At 49.2% G+C, this 19101-nt stretch overlaps 1 protein-coding gene across 1 annotated transcript in view; it reads right to left on the bottom strand.

The window, feature by feature from the left end:
• kiaa1109 (KIAA1109 ortholog) overlaps positions 1-19101 on the bottom strand; it is a 49843-nt gene that overhangs the window by 20334 nt on the left and 10408 nt on the right. Inside the window, exons 21-53 of the mRNA XM_062557430.1 lie at positions 18863-19000; positions 18179-18355; positions 17824-17952; positions 17348-17467; positions 16909-17225; positions 16220-16470; positions 15660-15900; positions 15057-15542; positions 13809-14082; positions 13518-13652; positions 13306-13376; positions 12959-13132; positions 12071-12191; positions 11624-11773; positions 11218-11345; positions 10798-11000; positions 10385-10585; positions 10075-10286; positions 9374-9525; positions 8950-9100; positions 8646-8798; positions 8187-8427; positions 7928-8076; positions 6966-7206; positions 6416-6577; positions 5159-5343; positions 4835-5010; positions 4129-4732; positions 3436-3634; positions 2775-3038; positions 2558-2651; positions 1277-1327; positions 577-783 (exon numbers count right to left, since the gene is read on the bottom strand). Of these exons, the coding sequence (XP_062413414.1) occupies positions 577-783; positions 1277-1327; positions 2558-2651; positions 2775-3038; positions 3436-3634; positions 4129-4732; positions 4835-5010; positions 5159-5343; positions 6416-6577; positions 6966-7206; positions 7928-8076; positions 8187-8427; positions 8646-8798; positions 8950-9100; positions 9374-9525; positions 10075-10286; positions 10385-10585; positions 10798-11000; positions 11218-11345; positions 11624-11773; positions 12071-12191; positions 12959-13132; positions 13306-13376; positions 13518-13652; positions 13809-14082; positions 15057-15542; positions 15660-15900; positions 16220-16470; positions 16909-17225; positions 17348-17467; positions 17824-17952; positions 18179-18355; positions 18863-19000 (6557 nt within the window). The remainder of the gene's footprint in view (positions 1-576; positions 784-1276; positions 1328-2557; positions 2652-2774; positions 3039-3435; positions 3635-4128; positions 4733-4834; positions 5011-5158; positions 5344-6415; positions 6578-6965; positions 7207-7927; positions 8077-8186; positions 8428-8645; positions 8799-8949; positions 9101-9373; positions 9526-10074; positions 10287-10384; positions 10586-10797; positions 11001-11217; positions 11346-11623; positions 11774-12070; positions 12192-12958; positions 13133-13305; positions 13377-13517; positions 13653-13808; positions 14083-15056; positions 15543-15659; positions 15901-16219; positions 16471-16908; positions 17226-17347; positions 17468-17823; positions 17953-18178; positions 18356-18862; positions 19001-19101) is intronic.

The raw sequence follows: 19101 nt of genomic DNA, 5'->3' as shown, positions 1-19101 counted from the left end.
GCTCATGTCGCTGTAAACATCAAATTAGAGAAAGGTTGTTTGATATCCCAAGCACACCTACAATTCTATAAATATATTAACATAATTCAGAAGATTACTATGGAAACAAACAACACACACACACACACGCACGCACTTTGAAAGGCGTTAAAACTGGCAACCATGTGGATGTGCTGCGATGACTTGTCACTTACTGAGATGAAAGACTCCTTATGAGGATTTTATTAAGTGAAGATTAGAATCTAATGACATTAGTGTGTTGCATGATGGATTTGTTTTGGATTTTAAATATATAATTAGTGTACAACATATTAATGTCGGTTTCTCATTACTTTTAAACGCTGTAAACGAGCCACCTGTGCATCCCTGGCAACATTTGGGGCTTTTGTAATTTTTCAATTAGTTTGGCCGTGTGGATGCAGAGGGCACACATTTTGGACACGGATGCAAATTTCTTTTCTAAATGTTTAAGTTCAACCTCAGCTCCTTTAAAAATGTCTAAAATAAGAAATACAATTAAATAGAAAAAAACATTTCCTTCAAGATAAAATGAGCAGACGAATGAAGGGCACATACACGTTGGAGGGCTGGCGGATGAGGTCAGAGATCTGTTTGGAGAGCTGGTGCGAGCTGCGGACCATCATGCTGTGCAGCGTGGCCGGGTGTTGGGGGATGTTGATCATGATGGCCCCCACCTTGAAGACGGCCGCGTTGTTGGTCCTCAGGCCGCGCTGGGCGCTGTACAAGGCCTGGGACTTGGCGATGTTGCACTTGACCACCGTCCTAAAAAAAAAAAAAAAAAACACAGCGCCAAGCGGGATGAGCGGCGCGTCTACTGAGAGGGACGTCGGACAGTGGAGGGACGTCTGCGGGGAGCGGGTGGAATGGGCGAGCGATCACAACGGGGGGGGGGGGGGGGGGGACGGACACACCATCCACTATGAATGAAGGAGGTAATGAATTCAACATGGAGGTCGAATACAAGCGCTTATCCTTCCTTTTTTGTGGATTATGATAATGATGTTCTACTGAAATATCACACTGAGGTTTTCCAATAGTTTGGGACGACTGGAATCGTTATGGGAAAAGAAAGATGTACACGAATAACTTAACCTGAAGCCCAAATTGTGCTTTTTTAAACACAAACAGTAAACATGTGAACAAGCTCAGTCCTGAGGAACCTTTTCCCTGAAAAAACACACACGGATGGAAGACAAATGGAGGAGCTGTGTTTGTTCACTGATGCATGGAGCTTTACACGGTGGCATTGACCTACAGAAACTCTTGTTTAGCTGTGCTGGTGGGAGATGTTGGGAAATCCTCCAGTCTATGCAAGTAGTTGGAAGAGGAAGAAGAGCAGAAGAAAGTGTGAAACAACTGAGACACCATAACGGGAAAATAACAGAAGAACACCAAGGGAGGGTCACGCACACCTTTTTTTTTTTAAAAAGGTTTTGACGCACACGTTTCGGACTAAAAAAGGCTCAGGATTAAAAAAATGTAAATAAATTGAGCCATCGAGGATTACAAGAGTTTATTGCACCTAAAAGAGAGAAAAATAACTGCTGACATGACTAATTATCGCTTAATTCATGTCTTTGTCTGACGACTGTGTTTATTTGCAGGGAGGGAAAAGATGCCAGCAGCACTGCAATCATTCGTGCTTCTATCTGAGCTTCCTACACAAGTAGAAACAACAAGCCGAGCCGTGTGTGGCTCGCACACAGACTCAAACACGCGGGTGCAGCTTGGAGCATACATTATGAAAATAGGATTAAGTCTTGGTTGTAGTTTCACTGTGGGAGCATCTGTTAAACAGAATGAGACAGGGGGTAAAAAAGAAAAAAAAGAAAAAGCTTCTTATAGAAGCAGCAGCAGAAGCTCTAAAGCGAAGAGAAGCAGCGTGGAAATGCTTCAGTCTGTCTCAATGCATGACTACAGAGCTTGTAACCTGATTAGGGGGGGGGCGGGGTTTGCTTTGAGGAAATTGCTTGCAGTAAAAACAAAAAGCGCAGTTTAAATTTCCCCCGGCTGGAAATGAGTTCATAATTGGCTTCCGCTGAGCGGCAAACGCTGAAGGAAAACACTGCCTCCCATCTTTCGGTTTAAACTCGTCACAAAGGAGACCCGACGCTACATCGACTGTGTGCGGGTTCTGCCGCCGTGTTGTTGAGCAAGTAGACGACATTCTTCCCTCACTTGACTCAACTATTTATCAATGAGCGTCTTAAAAAAAAAAAAAAAGAAAAAAAAAAAAAAAGGTTCAAGTCCAATTCGGCGAAGATGTAACAATTATGAGCCGAGAAGCTTTGAGAACACAGCTGTAAAATCAAATAGTTGTTCTCCTGTATAGCACAACAAATTAACAGAATAGAGCATTTTTATAAAATTATAATAGTAAAAAGACAAATTACAGATTTCAAACAGCAAGCGTTAGGATCAATATTCTATTTCATAGAATTTCTTTCAAGCTTCTATCGCTTTAAAATTTAATTGAGAAGATAATTGTTAAAATGTCTCTTCTAATAAGCAGAAGTTGAATAGTAATCGTACGTACTGGATGTCAGGAGTTATGCCCTCCAGGAGAACGATGTTGACCCCTCCAATGTGAGCGGATGCACACGTCTCAGTCATCTTCTGGTGCAGGATATCTGCACGCAAACATAAGGAGAACGATGCCACAAGGAGCTAAATAACAATCAGCAGTAACGGTATCCATTTCCCCTGAAGCAGCCGATAAGCTTTAAACGTCTCCATCGAGGTTTGGGCCTCACCTTTCATCTTCTCCTTCAGGGTGAAACTTCCGTGGATCTTCTTCAGCTCCGCCTCCATCGTCAGCCCGCCGATGTCGGCCTCCAGGTGGGTGCGGTTCACCATGCCGATGCCGAACACTATGAGCGTGACGTGTTGGGGCTCCGAGCTCACCAGGCTGCGCCGCCGCCCCCCCGCGCCGGGCGGCTTGTTTGGCGTGGCGGGGTCCTGCTGCTCGTTCTCGAAGATCACTTTACAGAACGGCTCAGAGGGCCGACGCCCGCCTTCTGCGGGAGAAAAAAAAGGGGGGGGGGGGACGAATATGTGGAGATTAAAAAAAGACAAAATACTACTTTCAAAAGAATATAGAGGATGGGTTTTTGAAATGTGATGCAGGGGAGAGAAATGAAGGGAGTGAAGCTCCAGAAGAACATAGTAGAGAGAAGAAGGATGTCCAAAGATCTTCAGAATCAGATGCTTTACATATAAAGTATCATTCGCATCGTCTCTAGTACATTTATCAGCGTGTTTCTGGCACGTAGAGAAAACGGACCAAGTGGAGAGTGAAACAGGGAGGAAGGGAAATGTCTTCTAAAAAGGTAAAGTAAAGCGGGATGGAAGTACGTGGCCGGGAGGAGGGACGGAGGTCAGGAACACGCTTGACTTGTGGAAGCCGGTCCCCACCTGAGAGGCAGTTCTCCGGGGAGCTTTTCTCCAGGATGCCGGTGGGATCGGAGATGAGCGAGTAGAAGTTGAGCAGCTTGTACATGTTTTGCCAGCATTCTGCCGACGGCTCGCTCTGCTCCGACACCGTGATGGAGTCCGAGTCGTCCATCTGGATGGCCATGTGGTCCGCCACGTCGCGGGAGCCCTTCCTCGACACCTTAAGGCGTTACGCAAAAGGGGACCAAGTGGGAAAACGTCACGACACGCGTTTGCAGTAAGAATAAACAAGTCTTGGCTGATTCATTGTGTCTGCTGTCGCCCCGCTGTGGCGATGAGCCTGAGATCTCGGGGATGACATCAAGCGACTGAGCCCTTTGCGCATGGAGACATAACGGAGGTTGCCGCTCTAGGAAAAATGAGTCTTATCCTCTGGCTCCCTCTAGAGCTCAGGTGTGGAAAATTACAATTGCAGCAGAATGATTTGGATCATATCCCAAGCTCCCAAGTTCAAAGATTAAAAAAAAAAAGACCTGTTTAGGTTGTCAGGTCCTTTTCAAATATAAAAACTAAACATTTTGAAAAGCGTCTGCCAATATCTAATATTTGGGAGGAGGCAAACATGGACCCATTTGCTTGATGTTCACATTATTTTGAAATACAATCTCCCCCCTTAAATAGACGCCGACGCACATGGCCGCATCTCATCGTTACCTTTGAGGTTCGTCGCTCTGAGCGGCCGAGGGAGGTGCGTCCTCGGGGCTCCCGTCTCCCCAGCGTGTCCATGCCCGACGGAGGCCCGTTTGCCGGCAAGCCCCCGGCCGCGCCCGCTCCTCCCCCTCCCCCTCCTCCTCCTCCTCCTCCTCCACCCACCCCTCGCTTGCTCTTCAGGGTTTGGGTCCCGCTGCGCCCGGCCCCGTTCACGCTGCCCCGGGAGCTGCGGCTGAAGTCGGAGGACCTGAAGTGGCGGTACGGCCGCGCCTTGAAGGTGGGCGTCGGCGAGGCCGAGCCGGCGGTGTAGCGGCTCAGCTTGATGTCCGTCTGCGTGGCCTTGATGTCGTCGATCATGGTGCTGAACTGGTGGATGAGGCGCACCAGGGCCATGTCCACGCGCTGGCTGATGGACTGACAGGCCGTGGTGAAGTCGCAGTGGAACGTGTTGTAGTGGCGGCGGTTGAGGTCGTGGAAGGACAGCGGGGCGGCGGTGGGGCCCTGCAGGGCGCTGGCCGACTTCTCCATCACCACGGCGTTCAGGCTGAACGTCTCGATCAGCAGCGCCGGCTTGAACTCCAGCGGAGGGAGGTTCACCATGCCTTGTCTAGAGATGGGGGGAAAGGGGGGGCGAAGGGTTGCGTCTATATGAAGCCAACAGAAATGTCCTAGTCACTGATTGTTGTGTTGCTACGACATCCATTTTTACCTCCTGGATCTCTTGTTTTTCCGCTCTTTGGAGGTGTCGGAGTCAACGATGTCGGCCCGGAGACACTCCAGGTTGCCCGAAAACGACAGGTGCTCTCCGAAATACATCTTGTAACTGAGCGGAGTGGTGTCTTGGGCCTGGATGCCCGTGTAGCTCAGCAAAGGCTTGAAAACGACCTGAGGGCGGGGAGGTAGACGTCGAGGCACAAAGATCAAGACATCTCTACGAGCAGAAACCGAACATAAAACTATCCAAGGACAATCGAGGCTAAAAGCTCATGTACTGTGGAAACAGAGGACCACATGACGAGTACGTCCACGGCACCTGAGCGTCGGCCAGCTGGACCGCGGCCGGGCACTGGTTGCTCTCCTCGATGTAGGCCATTTCGTCCTGGCTGGTGCTATGCTGGGAGTGCTGGGAGTGGGTCCCATCCAGGGTGTTCTGGTCGCTGGACAGCACCGCGTTGAAGTCTGACGCCGAAGGGATGGTGGGCAGGTTGCACGGGCCACCTGTAAGGGGAGAGGGCGGAGGAGAGGCTTTTTGGGACATGCGCGGTGTGACTCCTGCAGGAGTATGTGAACATTCAGTTACAAGATAATGGACGTGTTAGTGTGAGCTGCAGTGAGGGAACAGAGGGCAGAAGGGTGGAACACTTTACCAGTCCACCTCCTCTCAACAGAGTTGGGATTAGATGAGTGAATTAAACGGAAGCTAACCGTCGCATCAAGCGGGAGTGTTAAGAGGAGCTTTATGGGCATTTTATACCCGATTGGGAATTCTTAACGCGATGTAATGGAGCTCTTTAATGCGTTTGTAATGGTCTGTCATTGACTGACACCGAGGTGAGAGGAGAGATAACAGCAAGGCTCATCCTTTTGGGCACAAATCTGTTCCTTCAAACGTTTTATTAAAAGTAAAAAATAACCAACCAGTGAAGGAGGCTACATCGGCTGTGTTAGAGTGAACCGAGATTGTTTGTGAAAGGCTCGCCTGCACAGAGATGCTTTTGAAAGTGAAGTTTAGTGCGGCTGTAGCCTCAGAGGATGAGTGGGAGAGCAGTGGAACAGAGCGTGGGAAAGAGCAGCGCTGTGATGGATGAACAAACATTTCAGGTTGCTAAACTCCACTAACACGCTCCTCCCAAAACGTTTGACAGTGAAAAAAACAACAACATCACTTGATCCATCGGTCTATCACAGTTGCACGGCAAGGGATTCCTCAGGGTTATCTATCCTCCTTTTATTTATCGAGGCAGAGTAGAAGGTGACTATTTAACTAACAAAATAGGGACAAAGCAACTACTGACCGGCTAACTAGTTCATTGACACAACACTGAGGAGCAACAACCCCTGACCTCCTTCTGGACTGGTAAGTGATGGCAGTGGTTGGTACTGGTAGTGGTAAACAGGAGAATCCAGCGGGTCTAGTGACACCGTCAAAGCTACTGTACACAGTGAAGGATGAAGTTGATTCAAACTGCATCATTACAGTCGCCAGATAACTAATAAGGCATATTCTGATTCAGTATGGCTTTTGTGATGAACATACAAGTATCGGACAAACTGAAAAACAATGTCTGACCCGTCTGCAGGCTGTTGTGCTGGGACCGATTGGCGGGGGAGTCCTGGGTTAGAGCCCCCGTCCGGTTGCCCACAGCATTGGACATCCAGTTGTAGAAGCTGACCGAGGACGGCTCAGACAGCAGCGGGTGCTCGGTCAGCATGTCGGTGCCCAAACTGTTTCCTGAGGCCCAGAAGAAAGATCGAGAGCACATTGCATTGTGGAACGAATGGTGAAAAGAAAAAGAAAAAAAAAAAACACTGGACTGCTGTTATCGGAAAGTTTTCGTCTCGTATCATCGTTTTGTCGAGTCGCTAAATCGTTTTTTTCTCTTTTCCCGAAGCAAGCTGACAAGGAGGGTTTATCAAAACCAGGTGAATGACGACGCAACTGACGCATATGGCTCCACTGTGGGCTTCCGGGAGGCCTTCACATTCCCATGTGACGGCAGAGGTCAGCCTCGCAGCACAAATGGCAAACAGACTTTAGCATGCTGTAATCAAGTGCCTGCTCTGCACTCATCAGAACCTTCCACCTCCTTTGGGGCGTTGGTGCCATACAGCTGCGTTACCTGTGCGGGTTAGGGACCCGCTCTTGGCGGCGGCAGCGGCGGCGGCGGCAGATGGCTCGCTCCTCTGGGGCATGCCCTCCAGCAGGTTGTGCAGGCTGCGAAAGCTGCCCGTCAGGTTGCTCAGGAGGCTCTCCTTCCGGGGGCTGTCCTTGGACGGCAGGCCGGCGCGGCACACATGGGCGGGCGAGTCGGCGGCCGTGTCACCGCTGGTGTAGCTCAGCGATTGGTATGGATGGGAGCCCTGCGTGTGACAAATGCACAGACGGGGTCTACCTGGGCCTTTTCTCATACATACGATAAGTATTTTATAAAACAGTTTAGACGAAGCCTTAACATTCTTGTAAAATGATGAAATTCAAAGTAGTAATGACAAATCAATTTTAACTTCAGTCTTTAGTTTGACATATTTGGTGTCCAAGACAATTTTATAATATAAGCCCAGAGGGGCAGTTGAGGAAGTGAGAAGATCATCAATAGTTGATCAAGAGTGGGCGTAAATGTTTAAACAGGACTTTCCAAGTTATTTTTTGGTGTTGTAATGGTATTTTATAGAAAACACGTCTTGAACATAAGGGGAAGAGGTGCACAAAACAAGGCAATTCAAAGAAAATTGCCATTCAAATTTAATAAGAAAAAAATATATATTTTAGGATTAGGGCTAATGTTAAATTATGTTAAAAATAATAGTTAATTGAAAAGCTGCGGTGAAAAGTAATGTTTTACATCCTGAATTAAATGAGCTACAAACCTCAGGTATTTTCTTGGCCCATCAGCCACTGGCTTAGAGAACTAACTTTTATATTCCCAATAATCAAATGCTTTCAAGGAACGTGTTTATATTTACCCTTTAAGATGGGAAACCGCACGCCTTTCCCTCTTTGAGCAAAGATATTAATAATGAATCCATAACGCACATGTACATTGCACACAAGGGGGGGGGGGGGGGGGGGTCAGAGCTGTACCTTTATCCTGAGAGCAGACTCATTGTGCGCGTGGGACTTGGACAGCTTCCTCATGATCTCCACTCCGCTGACCGGACCAGAGTTGGCTTCTTTGGGCGGGGGTCGACTGCAGGCTCCCTCCAGCAGCATGGTGTGTTCACTCACTGTGGCTTCACAATAACATCATCAAATAAAACTCCTCAAAAAAAAGAACCGTGCGGGCGACAGGTGGGACGGTGACACAAATGTTGCTGTTGCACCGAAGCGCCGCGAATCCCACCTGCGTCAAATTCGAACTCCGCTCCGTCGGCGCTGGTGTCGCTCTGCAGGGCGGCGCCGTTGTCCAGGCCCACGATGGTCTCGCCCGGGCTCTGCTGAGGCTCCTTGGGCTTGGCGAGCTGATTGGGCCTCATCAGGCCGATGGCTTTGAAGCCCTGAGTTACCACTATAAATTTCATCCACTGTCTGGCCAAAGCAACCAGGCCTTTCTTAAGAGTCACAAGGGCTGGCACCCCATCATTCTGGGATGGAGAGGAGAAGGGAAAAGAATATTTAAAAAAAAAAGTGGATCAGTGACACTGGTGAGGGGATTCATTAAAAACTGCAAAGCAGAGCCAAGGGCACTTAAGACCACTTAAAATAAGCGGTAGTTATTTTGACTCTAAATGAGACAATATCTATTATAGTAGCCAATTAACTTAACATGGAGAGATGGACAAGAGGAGAGTCGGCCACTTACCATGGTGGCCTCCTCGATGACAGAGTAGTCAGCCTGCTGCAGGTAGCGATGGAGGATGTTACAAAGCATGCAGGAGGGATTCTCATGCAGGTAGCGAGCTCGTTTGGTCACTCGGTTGTACTTGCTCCGGATGGGGATGTGGATGCTCTTTTTCTGTCGGGGAAAGACGGAGAGAGGGTCAAGGTCATAGCCTCGAACAAGTGAACGCGGAAATCGAGTAAAGCGGCATGCTCCGTAAGTCAGGGGACACTGGAAATCCTTTTATAGGTGTTTATTTAATTGGGTCTGCATGTGCATTGCTGACCTCGAGCGCTTCGGTCATGATGCAGCCCATCACGGCGCACACGCGCAGTGTGCCCTCCAGGTCCAGTTTGCGTAGAGAAGATTTGAGCTGGTCGATGGGAACCAGCCAGGCTCCAATGGCAGGTGTGGCCGTGCTGAGCAGATTCAACTGCCTGTGAACACAATAGAGTCAGACGATCTTCGAGCACTTTTTAAGAACCCTTGGTATTGATTTATTCTATCCTATAATATTCATTTTTTCAGCTAAAATGCTAATAAGTGGTTTAAGAATTGATTTCTCTTCCTTTATTCTCTCCTGCAGACTTAAGATGTGTCGGTTAGCTGACTTCTAATAAAACTCAGACCCATTGAAGCTGACAGGTCTGGATTTACTGTGTGTGGAAGCACTCATGTTAAGAGGTGCCCATGTTGCATTGGAGTCGTACCTGGAGATGGCCCGCGAAGGGGAACGCACGTTAGTGGGTGCAGCGAAACTGAACCAGATCTCCCTGATGGTCAGCTTCATGCTGCTGGAGTCGGGCGGCGGGGGCATGAGGGGGAGGTCTTTCTTCAGGTCATCTGACTCCACTCCTTCATCCTAGAGAGCGCACGGGGAACGCAGAGATTAGGCCGAAATGAGTTTCAGTATTGCAGCTTTTGAAAAGATTTACTGCTCTCCTCTGTGGCTGATTAGAACTTTGATTCGCCACCAAAGCGGATTCAAGACCAGAGTGGTCGCTCCAAGTTTGATGACTTTAATCGCTTCCCTTTCATTATTTATTTTGAATAAATGACACTTTTATCAAATTCTGGATCAAACGGCTGCCAATGTGCAGTGATAAAACGATCAGTGCTGAACGGCTCAGGTTCTCCGTTAACACCACGTTCGCCTGCACTTTCTGTGACATTTAAGATGCCGTGAGACTTCTGTTAAGCCCACGGCTGCAGAGGAATGGAAAAAGAAAGTCGTCTCCAAGAGAATTTATTTTGTCCTCACACAAGTGGAAATTTGAGAACTTTTGTGTGGTTGCCGGCCTGGTGAATATCAGACAGTGACACTCCAATCTCACGGTAAAAATGTTGAGTTTGAGCAGAGTAAAAGCAGGTTTGACATTTTTTGTTCTCCTCCACACACGGCATTTCTCACCTGGTCGTCTGAGTCGGAGTGCTCATTGGCATCGGAGGCGGGGCTCATGGTATCGTTGGGCAGGTTGTCGTCGGAGACGTCCGTGCTGTAGCCGCTGCCCGTCTGAGAGCCGGTCGAACCATTGGACTTGGACATACCCGCTTTCCCCCCAGCGTCCGAGCGCTCCATCACGCCGAATGAATTGTAAAGGATGGCTCCCGACTGACGGCCCCCTGCGACGCAAAGCGGGACGCGCTTACTTACTCAATTCTGCCGGCGAATTGGCGACATAAGGGATGGACTCTGGTACTTTTCTTTTTTCCTTCCTTACCTTTGACTGTGAGATTCTCGATGCCACATTCGAACATGATCCAGCCCCATTTCTCCAGAGAGGTCGCCGAGCGGCTCAGATCTCCCGCTGCGGCGTGGGCGTCGGTTTCGTCCACCATGGAAAACTCCTCCATCTCCTCCAGGCCAAACAGCACTTTGGACTTCTCAAAAGGGATCGCCGTGATGGCACACGTGCCGATGTCTACCAAAAAGCAGAAGAAACCACGCAACTTTTAGAAAAGAAAAAAAAAAAAAGATGGTTGTTAAGTAACCTGTTCAAAATTTGGACCAAAAAAAAAAAAAGTACAAAAAGTCCAAAGGGTCTTCAATAATTTAACTTGGTACTGGGAGCGAAGCTGTGCACACAAGCCACTGCAGTACATTAACAAGCAGGAGCTAAAAGCCTGGACCGACCCGTGGAGTCGAGGCCTCTCAGCTGGCTGTGGATGCGGTGTATGTTGAGCCTGGCGGCGATCTCTTTGCCTTTCTCGATGCCGGCGTTGGAGCGCAGCGAGCCAGAGGACTGAGGCTGCATTTTGGTGGCCGAGGCGTACTTCTCCAACATGATGGAGGGCCGGCCGTGTTCCGTGGTGTTTGGCGTCTCCTCCACGATGCCCCTGAGAGGGGGAGTAGAAGAAAAAGTGTGTTTGGATATGAGCGTGTGGCTCTCAGGTCCTTAGAAGACACAAAATATTCAACCACGTCGTTTTTGATCTATAAAATATTCATTAATTTCATAACCGATCCATTGAAATGTTGTGCATAACGGATATATTTCCTCCCAAAAGCTTGGTCACACACACACACACACACACACACACAATGAGACGCTACCTGTTCATTCTGAACTGGGTGGCGATCCTGTCAAAGCACAGCGCCACCAGAGAGACGTGTGTGACGCACTTAGTGGAGCACGACGGCGACCCCTCCTCTACAGACGCCTGAAGGAGGCAAAGATTCACCTGCAGGACAAAAATAAAACAAAAACGAAAAAATACACAACAAAATCAAACTGAACTAAACCGACAGTCTGCAAAATACGGTCCTATATCTCCAAAGAAAATAAATAAATTAATGGGCAGTGCGTGCTACATTTCATAAAAAAGGTACTGGGGCAAACTGTAAATTCTTTGTTTGTTTGAATTGAAACAATTGAAATTTGTTGATCTCCTCTTTGACGGGCCACAGTTTGAGGAACACCGGTGCAGTCTCATTATATCGGGTCACAAGTCTGTCTTACCTTGGGGATTGAGACGTTGGCTTGGAGGCCCTTGATTTTCACATTGTCTGGTTTGACCGACAGGTCGGTCTGGCCATGAGTGGTGTTCAGGGAGCCGGGGGTCGTGCCCTCCGTCTTGGACAGCTTGTGCTCCTGCTTGCCTGTTTGGCTCTGTGTGGATCCAGATCCAAAACCCCGGGGGATCAGGCAAAAAAAAAAAAGGCACTTTTAAATTTGGAAGATGGTTTTAGTCCTAACGTCAAGGCCATTTTTCTGTAATTGGTTAAAACATTTAGAGTGGAAACCCTTATTTCATACTAATAATAAATAATTGAGTGACACATCTAGCACAGGAATTACAGCTTTCCTTCCGATTGAATTCAACCAGTATCACAACATTTAAAAGCATCCATCAGGGTGATTCACCATCAAAACATGGAGCTCTGTTTTGTGCACTGTTGTACTTACGGACTCGGTGACGGTGGACTTGCTGATCTGATAGGCTTCGTTGAGGACTTTTCCATGCAGGTCATCCAGAATGGCAGCGGGATGACGGATACTGGCAAAGTGGACCATCGATTCGATGTACCTTAAAAAGAGACCCGACAGACAGAACGCTGTAATAACACAATACAACGCTGCAGGATTAGAAGTAGGAGTGTGTCTTGGATATAGAAATCGCCCTTTTTCAAGTATAATAAAATATACGATGTCAGCACTTGAAGTTTGGCATCTTCAAGCTTCGGTTTAACCACCTCCACACTGCTCGAGCCAAGAGCTTAGCAAATTTAGCCTTTGGGAAAAGATTCACACTGGTAGACGGCCAAGAGCGAGACCAGACTCCGTAGCACCGTTAACTTCATTTTACATCCAATACGCAGTGTGTATAGGAATTAAACAGGCTTTAAGAGATGGTTAATAAATGTTGAAGTGGGGTTGTAGGAGTTACTCATCCCGAGTCGGCACATTATCTACAGTAGATCAGAGGAACAGAGTCGGAGCATCAGCGCGGTAATGTGCTGCCGTAGAGCAGCCACCTGAACAAATAGACATCAGTTTAAGTGTGCGCTATATATAGAATACTTTCACCGCCTTAGCTATTCCTGACGGGTAACCAGAGCACATGACCGGTCTCCGCCGGATAGTTTGTCTGTGAGGTATTGCGTGACTTTGATGTTTTTGAACGGTCGGATGGGAAATCCACAGGGGCTGTCTGTTTCTCCAAAATGTGGGCAGGCCCCGAATCATCTCCTGTAGATAATATACTGACTATGTAAAACTGCCCCTTCAATCTACACACACACACACACACACACATCAAACTAAACCAAAAACGACACAAAGCGGAGTTGCTACCTGTCCAGGGATTCAGCCACGAGGGGCGTGAGCACCACGTTTATGGCTCCCTTCACCTCCACAATGGCAGTGGTCCTGGTCTGAGCTAACGGCTGCTCCAGAGTCCAGTCGTCCGTTGTCGTGTCCTCGTCAGTGTTCTCCATCGCCCTCTTATCCAGCGGTGTGTATGGAGTACTGCAGAGGAGAAAAGTCACAAACTATGTATATATATTAAGGATACAATTAAAAAGCAACAAAGGATAAGTTGCTAGTTGAGAAGACTGTGTGAAGGAAGGAAGGAAGGGATACATACAATACATACAATACATACTTTGGGTGCTGTCTAGTATAGGGCGTGGCTTAAATACCTGATGTTTTCACTGATCAGCTGAAGACCTCTGTCCAGTAGAGAGCTGGCAGAAAGGCCCTGCTTAATCACCTGGAATGTTAAAGAGAATATCAAACCCTCCGTGGTGTCATTTCACCCCTTTAAACAACCATCAACGAGATCCGTATTCATCCGCCGATGGAGCCAGTCACTTTGCTACATGCACACAAAGAATGTTGGTGGTTAAAAGACCTTGAAGCTGGGAACAGAGAGCTGGTCAAAGGAGGCGCTCTCCTCGCTGGTGGGTGTGTCCAAATCTAAGGGGCGGTGAAGAGACGACTTTGAGGTCCTCTTATTGGTGGGCTGCTTGACAGACCAATTCGAGACCTGGCCGAGCAGAAGAGAAAATAAACCCAATTAATGCTTTAATAAATGCACAGGTTTGAGCAAAATTAACATTCTAGACACGTAGATGGAAGCGTTTGTTACGGCGATGGAAGGCCCCATGAATTCGCATCTACTGACTAACGTGAGCGGCGTCACCTGGTAGTGGGCGAGGTAGCTCTGGTAGCACGCCATGACGTGGGGCTGGCGGGTCACGGGGCCGGGTTCGGCAGTCTTCTCCGTCTCGACTGAGCTCTCCTCCTCCATGGCCAGGGCCGAGACGAAGGAGGCCTGGGACATGTGGCTGGGCAGCGGGTGGGGCGGCAGCGGGGGCAGCACGGGGGGCATGGGCAGGGGCCGAGGTTCAGTGATCAGCTCCCCGTTGAGAACGTAGGTGAGGGGGCCCTCGACGCTGTGGTAGATGGAGCTGCGGCTGGGGGGGGGGGGGAGGGGAAAAATATTTTATTTGTTGCACTCGAACCCCCTTCCTTAGAATTTAAATTTCCTTCCAATGGCAGGACGGCTTTCAATACATTAAAGGTGTAGTTTAGATATTTTTTACAATCCCTTCAACTTTCTGATTGTTTGTTGGTGTCATTTGGTAAATCCCAACATACAAATTAATTAAAAAAATCAAAAAGTAGACCGGCGGCAAGGTAAAGCGGGGGGGGGGAATATTCGAAATACAGCAACCAGTGGAAACCTTTCACCAGAGCGGATTGATTACTTGTGTTGGAGTGGAGGCTGTATCAATCAAAAAGCATGTTGCAATCAATGTGAGAACACGTCGGGGTAATGGAAAGATGACAAGGTATTTGCAGAGCGAGACTGAAATCCAATTTGCAAAACGCAGCCACAGTAAGTGGCCGCCCACGGATCAAACATTTCATTCGCCAGAACCCTCCAAGATCACATCTATCCTTGAATGATCAAATCAGGGGAATAAATGGAAAAGATGCAGCCACGTGTGTGGCGTTGGGAAAAGTTGGTTAAAGAGATGAAATGCAAAACTTGCGGGGCATTAAATATAAAACTGTCACCACGTTAATGGGAGTTTGTGCTGTTAAGACGTTTTGCAATGATTGCAAGTTGTTTGGCTCAATTTTTTACAGTTTTTGGTTCAACTCTAATGGTTCGGAATGGTGCAAGTGCAAAACGCTGTAATAATACTTTTGGTATCGCACAGTAGCATCCCTTATAATGCCAAATTGAAAACACTTTATGATGCATAGATTCATCCCAAAATAATAAAAAGTCCTTTAGAATGACCTCTGCATCGTTATCCAAAAGTAACACCTCAAGTATTTTAAAGTAGCTACTCGACAGATGGGTCGTTGACTTATCTCTCATAGCCGCTCAACATCCCGCGCCCCATTTCCTCCCAAGTACCTCATCACCGGAGCTGACCTGTAGTTCTCCATGTGGTACGCGGGCGGCTGCGGCATCGGCTGGCGCCTCTTCTTCTTGCGCCCCGGGTACGTCCCCGGGCCCTCGTCGGCGCTGCTTATCGGCTCAAAGTCCTCGGTGGCCGAGAAGTAGGCCTCGCTGTCGGCCACCGACATGCTGGAGTCCGCCGAGCGGTACTGGTGGAAGGTGTTGGAGTCGGCCGACGGCGTGAAGGGGAAGGAGCCGTAGCTCCTGCGCTGGCGCGGAGAGTCCAGGACGTTCTCGTCGCTGCGGGACACCTCGCCGCTGAACTGCACGCCTCCGGACAGCACCGGCGGAGGCTTCTCGGCGAAGACGGCGGCCGACAGGCTCTTGGTGCTGCCCAGCCGGCCGGACTGCACCGAGGACTGGCGCTTGAGGGGCGAGCAGAGCGGCGAGCGCACCGAGGAGCGGCCCTGGGAGCTGTTGGGCGAGACCGGCGAGACCTCCGGGACCTCCCCCTGGGCGCTGCGCAGAGAGAGAGGAGGAGACCGGTCGGAGATGTGGTTACACCCGCGCTATAAACCCCTGGTGTGCGGCGGCCTCTCGCGGCCCCTACAGCACGCGCTTCTTGAGGTCACTTACTCGCCGGGGCTCCTGCCGTTCACGGGGAACATGCGGTCCTCTGTGCTCGGCGAGGGCGTGTCCCTCTCTCCGGCCAGCAGGGGCAGCGCGGCACTACAGGTGCTATTCTCCTCAGAGGAGGAGGCGGAGCTGTGGGAGCGCTGGGGCACCTGGAGACTGAGGTGTTGCTGGCCGCGTCTCTCGGGCAGCTCGGGAGGGAGGCAGGGCGAGTGCGTGTCCGTCTTCAGTCCGACGACTCGCCCTGTGGGAACACGTGTTGGGTTGATCAACCGCCACTGCTTTTAGACATTTACATTACTCCTGCAGCAGTGTGATGCATTCACTACGCTAAGGCTCATATTTTACAGTTAACGGGTCGCACTGATAAGATGAAGATTAAAGAGCTCAATATGAATGTAAGGAACGCGCAACAAAGAACTCCGATACTCCCATCCCGGTGGTCCCCACATGGGGCGATTAACTGAATTTAACATTATGGACTACTAACTATTTGGAATGCATCTTCCTCAAGCAAGTCTGACGATGGCATCAGAAAAAAAAAATCTATTTCCAATGCATACCGTCCACTTTGGGCATTTCCTTGGTGATAATCCACTCCCCCGGCTGCAGCAAAGACTGTCCATAAGACATGTCGGCGTCGGTGCTGGAGGAAGAGAACGCCGACGAGGAGGACGGCGTCAGCTCCTCCAGCTTGAAGAAGTCCAGGCCCATGTTGGTGCCGCCGAAGAACCGGCAGCCTCCGAGGCAGCCACAGCGGTTCCTGCTGCGCTTGTTGCGAATGCCGGCCTCCTCTGGCCACAGGAACCAGAGTCTGAGGAGAGGAGGTAAAGGGGAGTACGATCAAAGCAAAGGATGGAGTCACCCGTACGTACTTGATTTTTCAGTCCGTAAACCCTTACAATTGTGCAAGGCATTTTGGAAAAAACTGTATAAAAATGTCAAGTATATTATTGACAGTTCCCCCTCAATTTTCTGTTGACTCAGAAATCAGAAATGTACACGTTTATGACACAAAGTGAATCATCTTGTTTTGTTTGAACAGACCTACTTCACATTTACGAGCTGACTGTATCTATGAGTCATTGTACAGAGGTGTGAGGCAGCCAGTGAGTCATTTCTACATCCAAAAAGGTGTTTCAGCACTGACATTTCATCCTTTAGAAACGGTCTTTTTACTAATTGAAAAAAGGTGAACAATAAAAACAAGAAAAAAAGAAATCACTCACACACGGCCGACTGGCTTTCCTACCTTTTGGTGTGAGCATCGTGCATCTCCAGAAAGAGCCTCTGGACGTCACACTTGGCCGGGTGGTCAGCGGCCAGGGCGACGTCTGCCGTGATGAGGTTCAGGTTGACCGAACCCGCCTCCAGCCAGACGGAGCGTCGCAGCAGAGCGGGCTGCCCGAGACCTTGACCCTGTCCGGCCGGCTGCAGCCGGGTCGCCTCGCTGTGCTGCTGCTGCTGCTCGATGTACTGCCGGATGTTTACGTCCTGCACCACGGCGCTGATGCCTTCTCCTACCGCCTGGTTGTGTAGGTTGCAGTTGGCTACATGAATGATGGCAGTCTGGGGTGGTGGGAGAAAAAAAAAAAAAGAAAGAAAGAAGAATCTTAACAAATAGTCAATAGAAACGATTTAAAATACTTACTTTATAAATAGATAGAATGTAAATAGTTTTTGCAAATGACCTTGATGTTGGCAGCGCAGCCCTGCTCCACCACAAAAAGGTCGACTCCGTCCATGGCCAGTCGGGTCATGGTGTACTTCAGCTCCTCCGATGTGCGACAGTGACCCGGCAGGCAGCTCAGCTGGGGAAACAACCAGAAACATTTCAACGGATGCAAGGAAAACCACCTTAAATCCATCCTGGCCGTGCTTTAGATGCAGTCACGATGGCCGGTGAGCACATCGTAGTCCTGCGTTAGCGGGCCGTGCTGTCACATGCGCTCGCTTCAGCCGCGTCATCAGAGAAAGATTCCCAGTGTGGTCTCCTCTTATCAACCGATGTAATTCACACACGCCCCTTACACGCCAAATCTGACACAAAAAAAAAGCCCAGATGAGGTGAATTGCAAGCTTCCAGCGTGGGATGCACACGCCTGCTGACTGGTGGAGAATAACGCTGGGGAGCTGCGCAGCATGTTGTGTTGTGTTGCGTTCGTACCTTGGCGTCGCAGATGCGGCGGTCGACGCCGTGTTGGCAGATGACGGAGGGCTTGGGTTGTTCCAGCTGGAACTCTCGAGACACCCCGTGGAAAAGGAAAGTCTCTCCCCACTCGATCATACTGGCCACCTAATAAATCACAAGCGCACAGAGGGCCGTTAGAACAGCAAAGCGGAATCGATGGACACATTTACTGCGAGGGAAAGCGCACACGAACAAGAATAAAGACCAGTTGTATCGTGGGGGACAAAGCACAAGGAAGATGAAGAGGAAGATTTGTTCTGACCGTGGACAAAAAATAAACGTTTTAAATGCACAACGGCTGGCCACACACACACACACACACACAACACACCTGTGGAAACGTGACCCTGCCGGTGAGCCCCCCAGCCTGCATGTCGATGAGCCAGGCGTACTCCAGTGTGTCAGTTCCCGGCGGGAGGCCCTGAGCCGAGAACATGGCGTGGGCCCTCATCTGCAGGCCAGACAGGCTCAGGTGGCCGTCCCTCAAAACCCCGTCTGCCGTGGGACGCTATGGGCGAGAGGACGGATGCACGCACAGACACACACACACACAAATATTTGTTATCTTATATCATCGACTGGTGTAATCTTCTGCTTGGGTGATTTACCTGCACGTGGCAAATAGGACCCAAATGGTGGCTAAAGCTGAGCAGTTTTGTGTGGTTATACAATATGTAGGTGCAAATAATTACATGGGAACATTCAGTGTTTTTTATAGTCAGAGAATTAAAAAAACTCACGTGAAAGTAAACATGAATGCTTTGCGTGCCATTTAGAACACAGGGTAATGTGGCTGAAATGAACACGACAACAACAAAAACCTGAAAAGTGGAGTCGAAAAAAAGAATCTCCTGATTTATTTATCTTTTCCTCTCTGGGCTTCTGTAGCTGTGCTACATAGTAAAGGTTTGTATTATTGTTTAAAAGCTCCTAAATTTGTTTTCCGAAAGCGTTCTCACTGGCAAACAGCAACAATAAGCATCACAACAGGCGCACATGCAGCTGTGCTTCTGACCTGGTAGTTGTCGCTGATGAAGATGTGAATGGGAGACAGGAGCAGCTGAAGCATCGTCTCCTTGTAACCTTTTTTCATCTCGAAACAGAGCCGCTCCAAGAAGCCGGATGGACCCTCGGGACCCTCGCTGCTGCAGTGCTGGAGGCAACGAGGAAGTCGTGCGTCAAGTTGTTTTCGTATACATGAACGCACACAAACTTAAAAAAAGGCCCGAATGCAGGTTTCAATCCAAAAAGTAC

This window comes from Pungitius pungitius, chromosome 14 (genome assembly GCF_949316345.1).
Source record: "Pungitius pungitius chromosome 14, fPunPun2.1, whole genome shotgun sequence".
Classification (NCBI taxonomy): domain Eukaryota; kingdom Metazoa; phylum Chordata; class Actinopteri; order Perciformes; family Gasterosteidae; genus Pungitius; species Pungitius pungitius.
The sequence above is the reverse complement of the archived record's forward strand: the minus strand, read 5'-3'. Positions and strand labels throughout refer to the sequence as shown.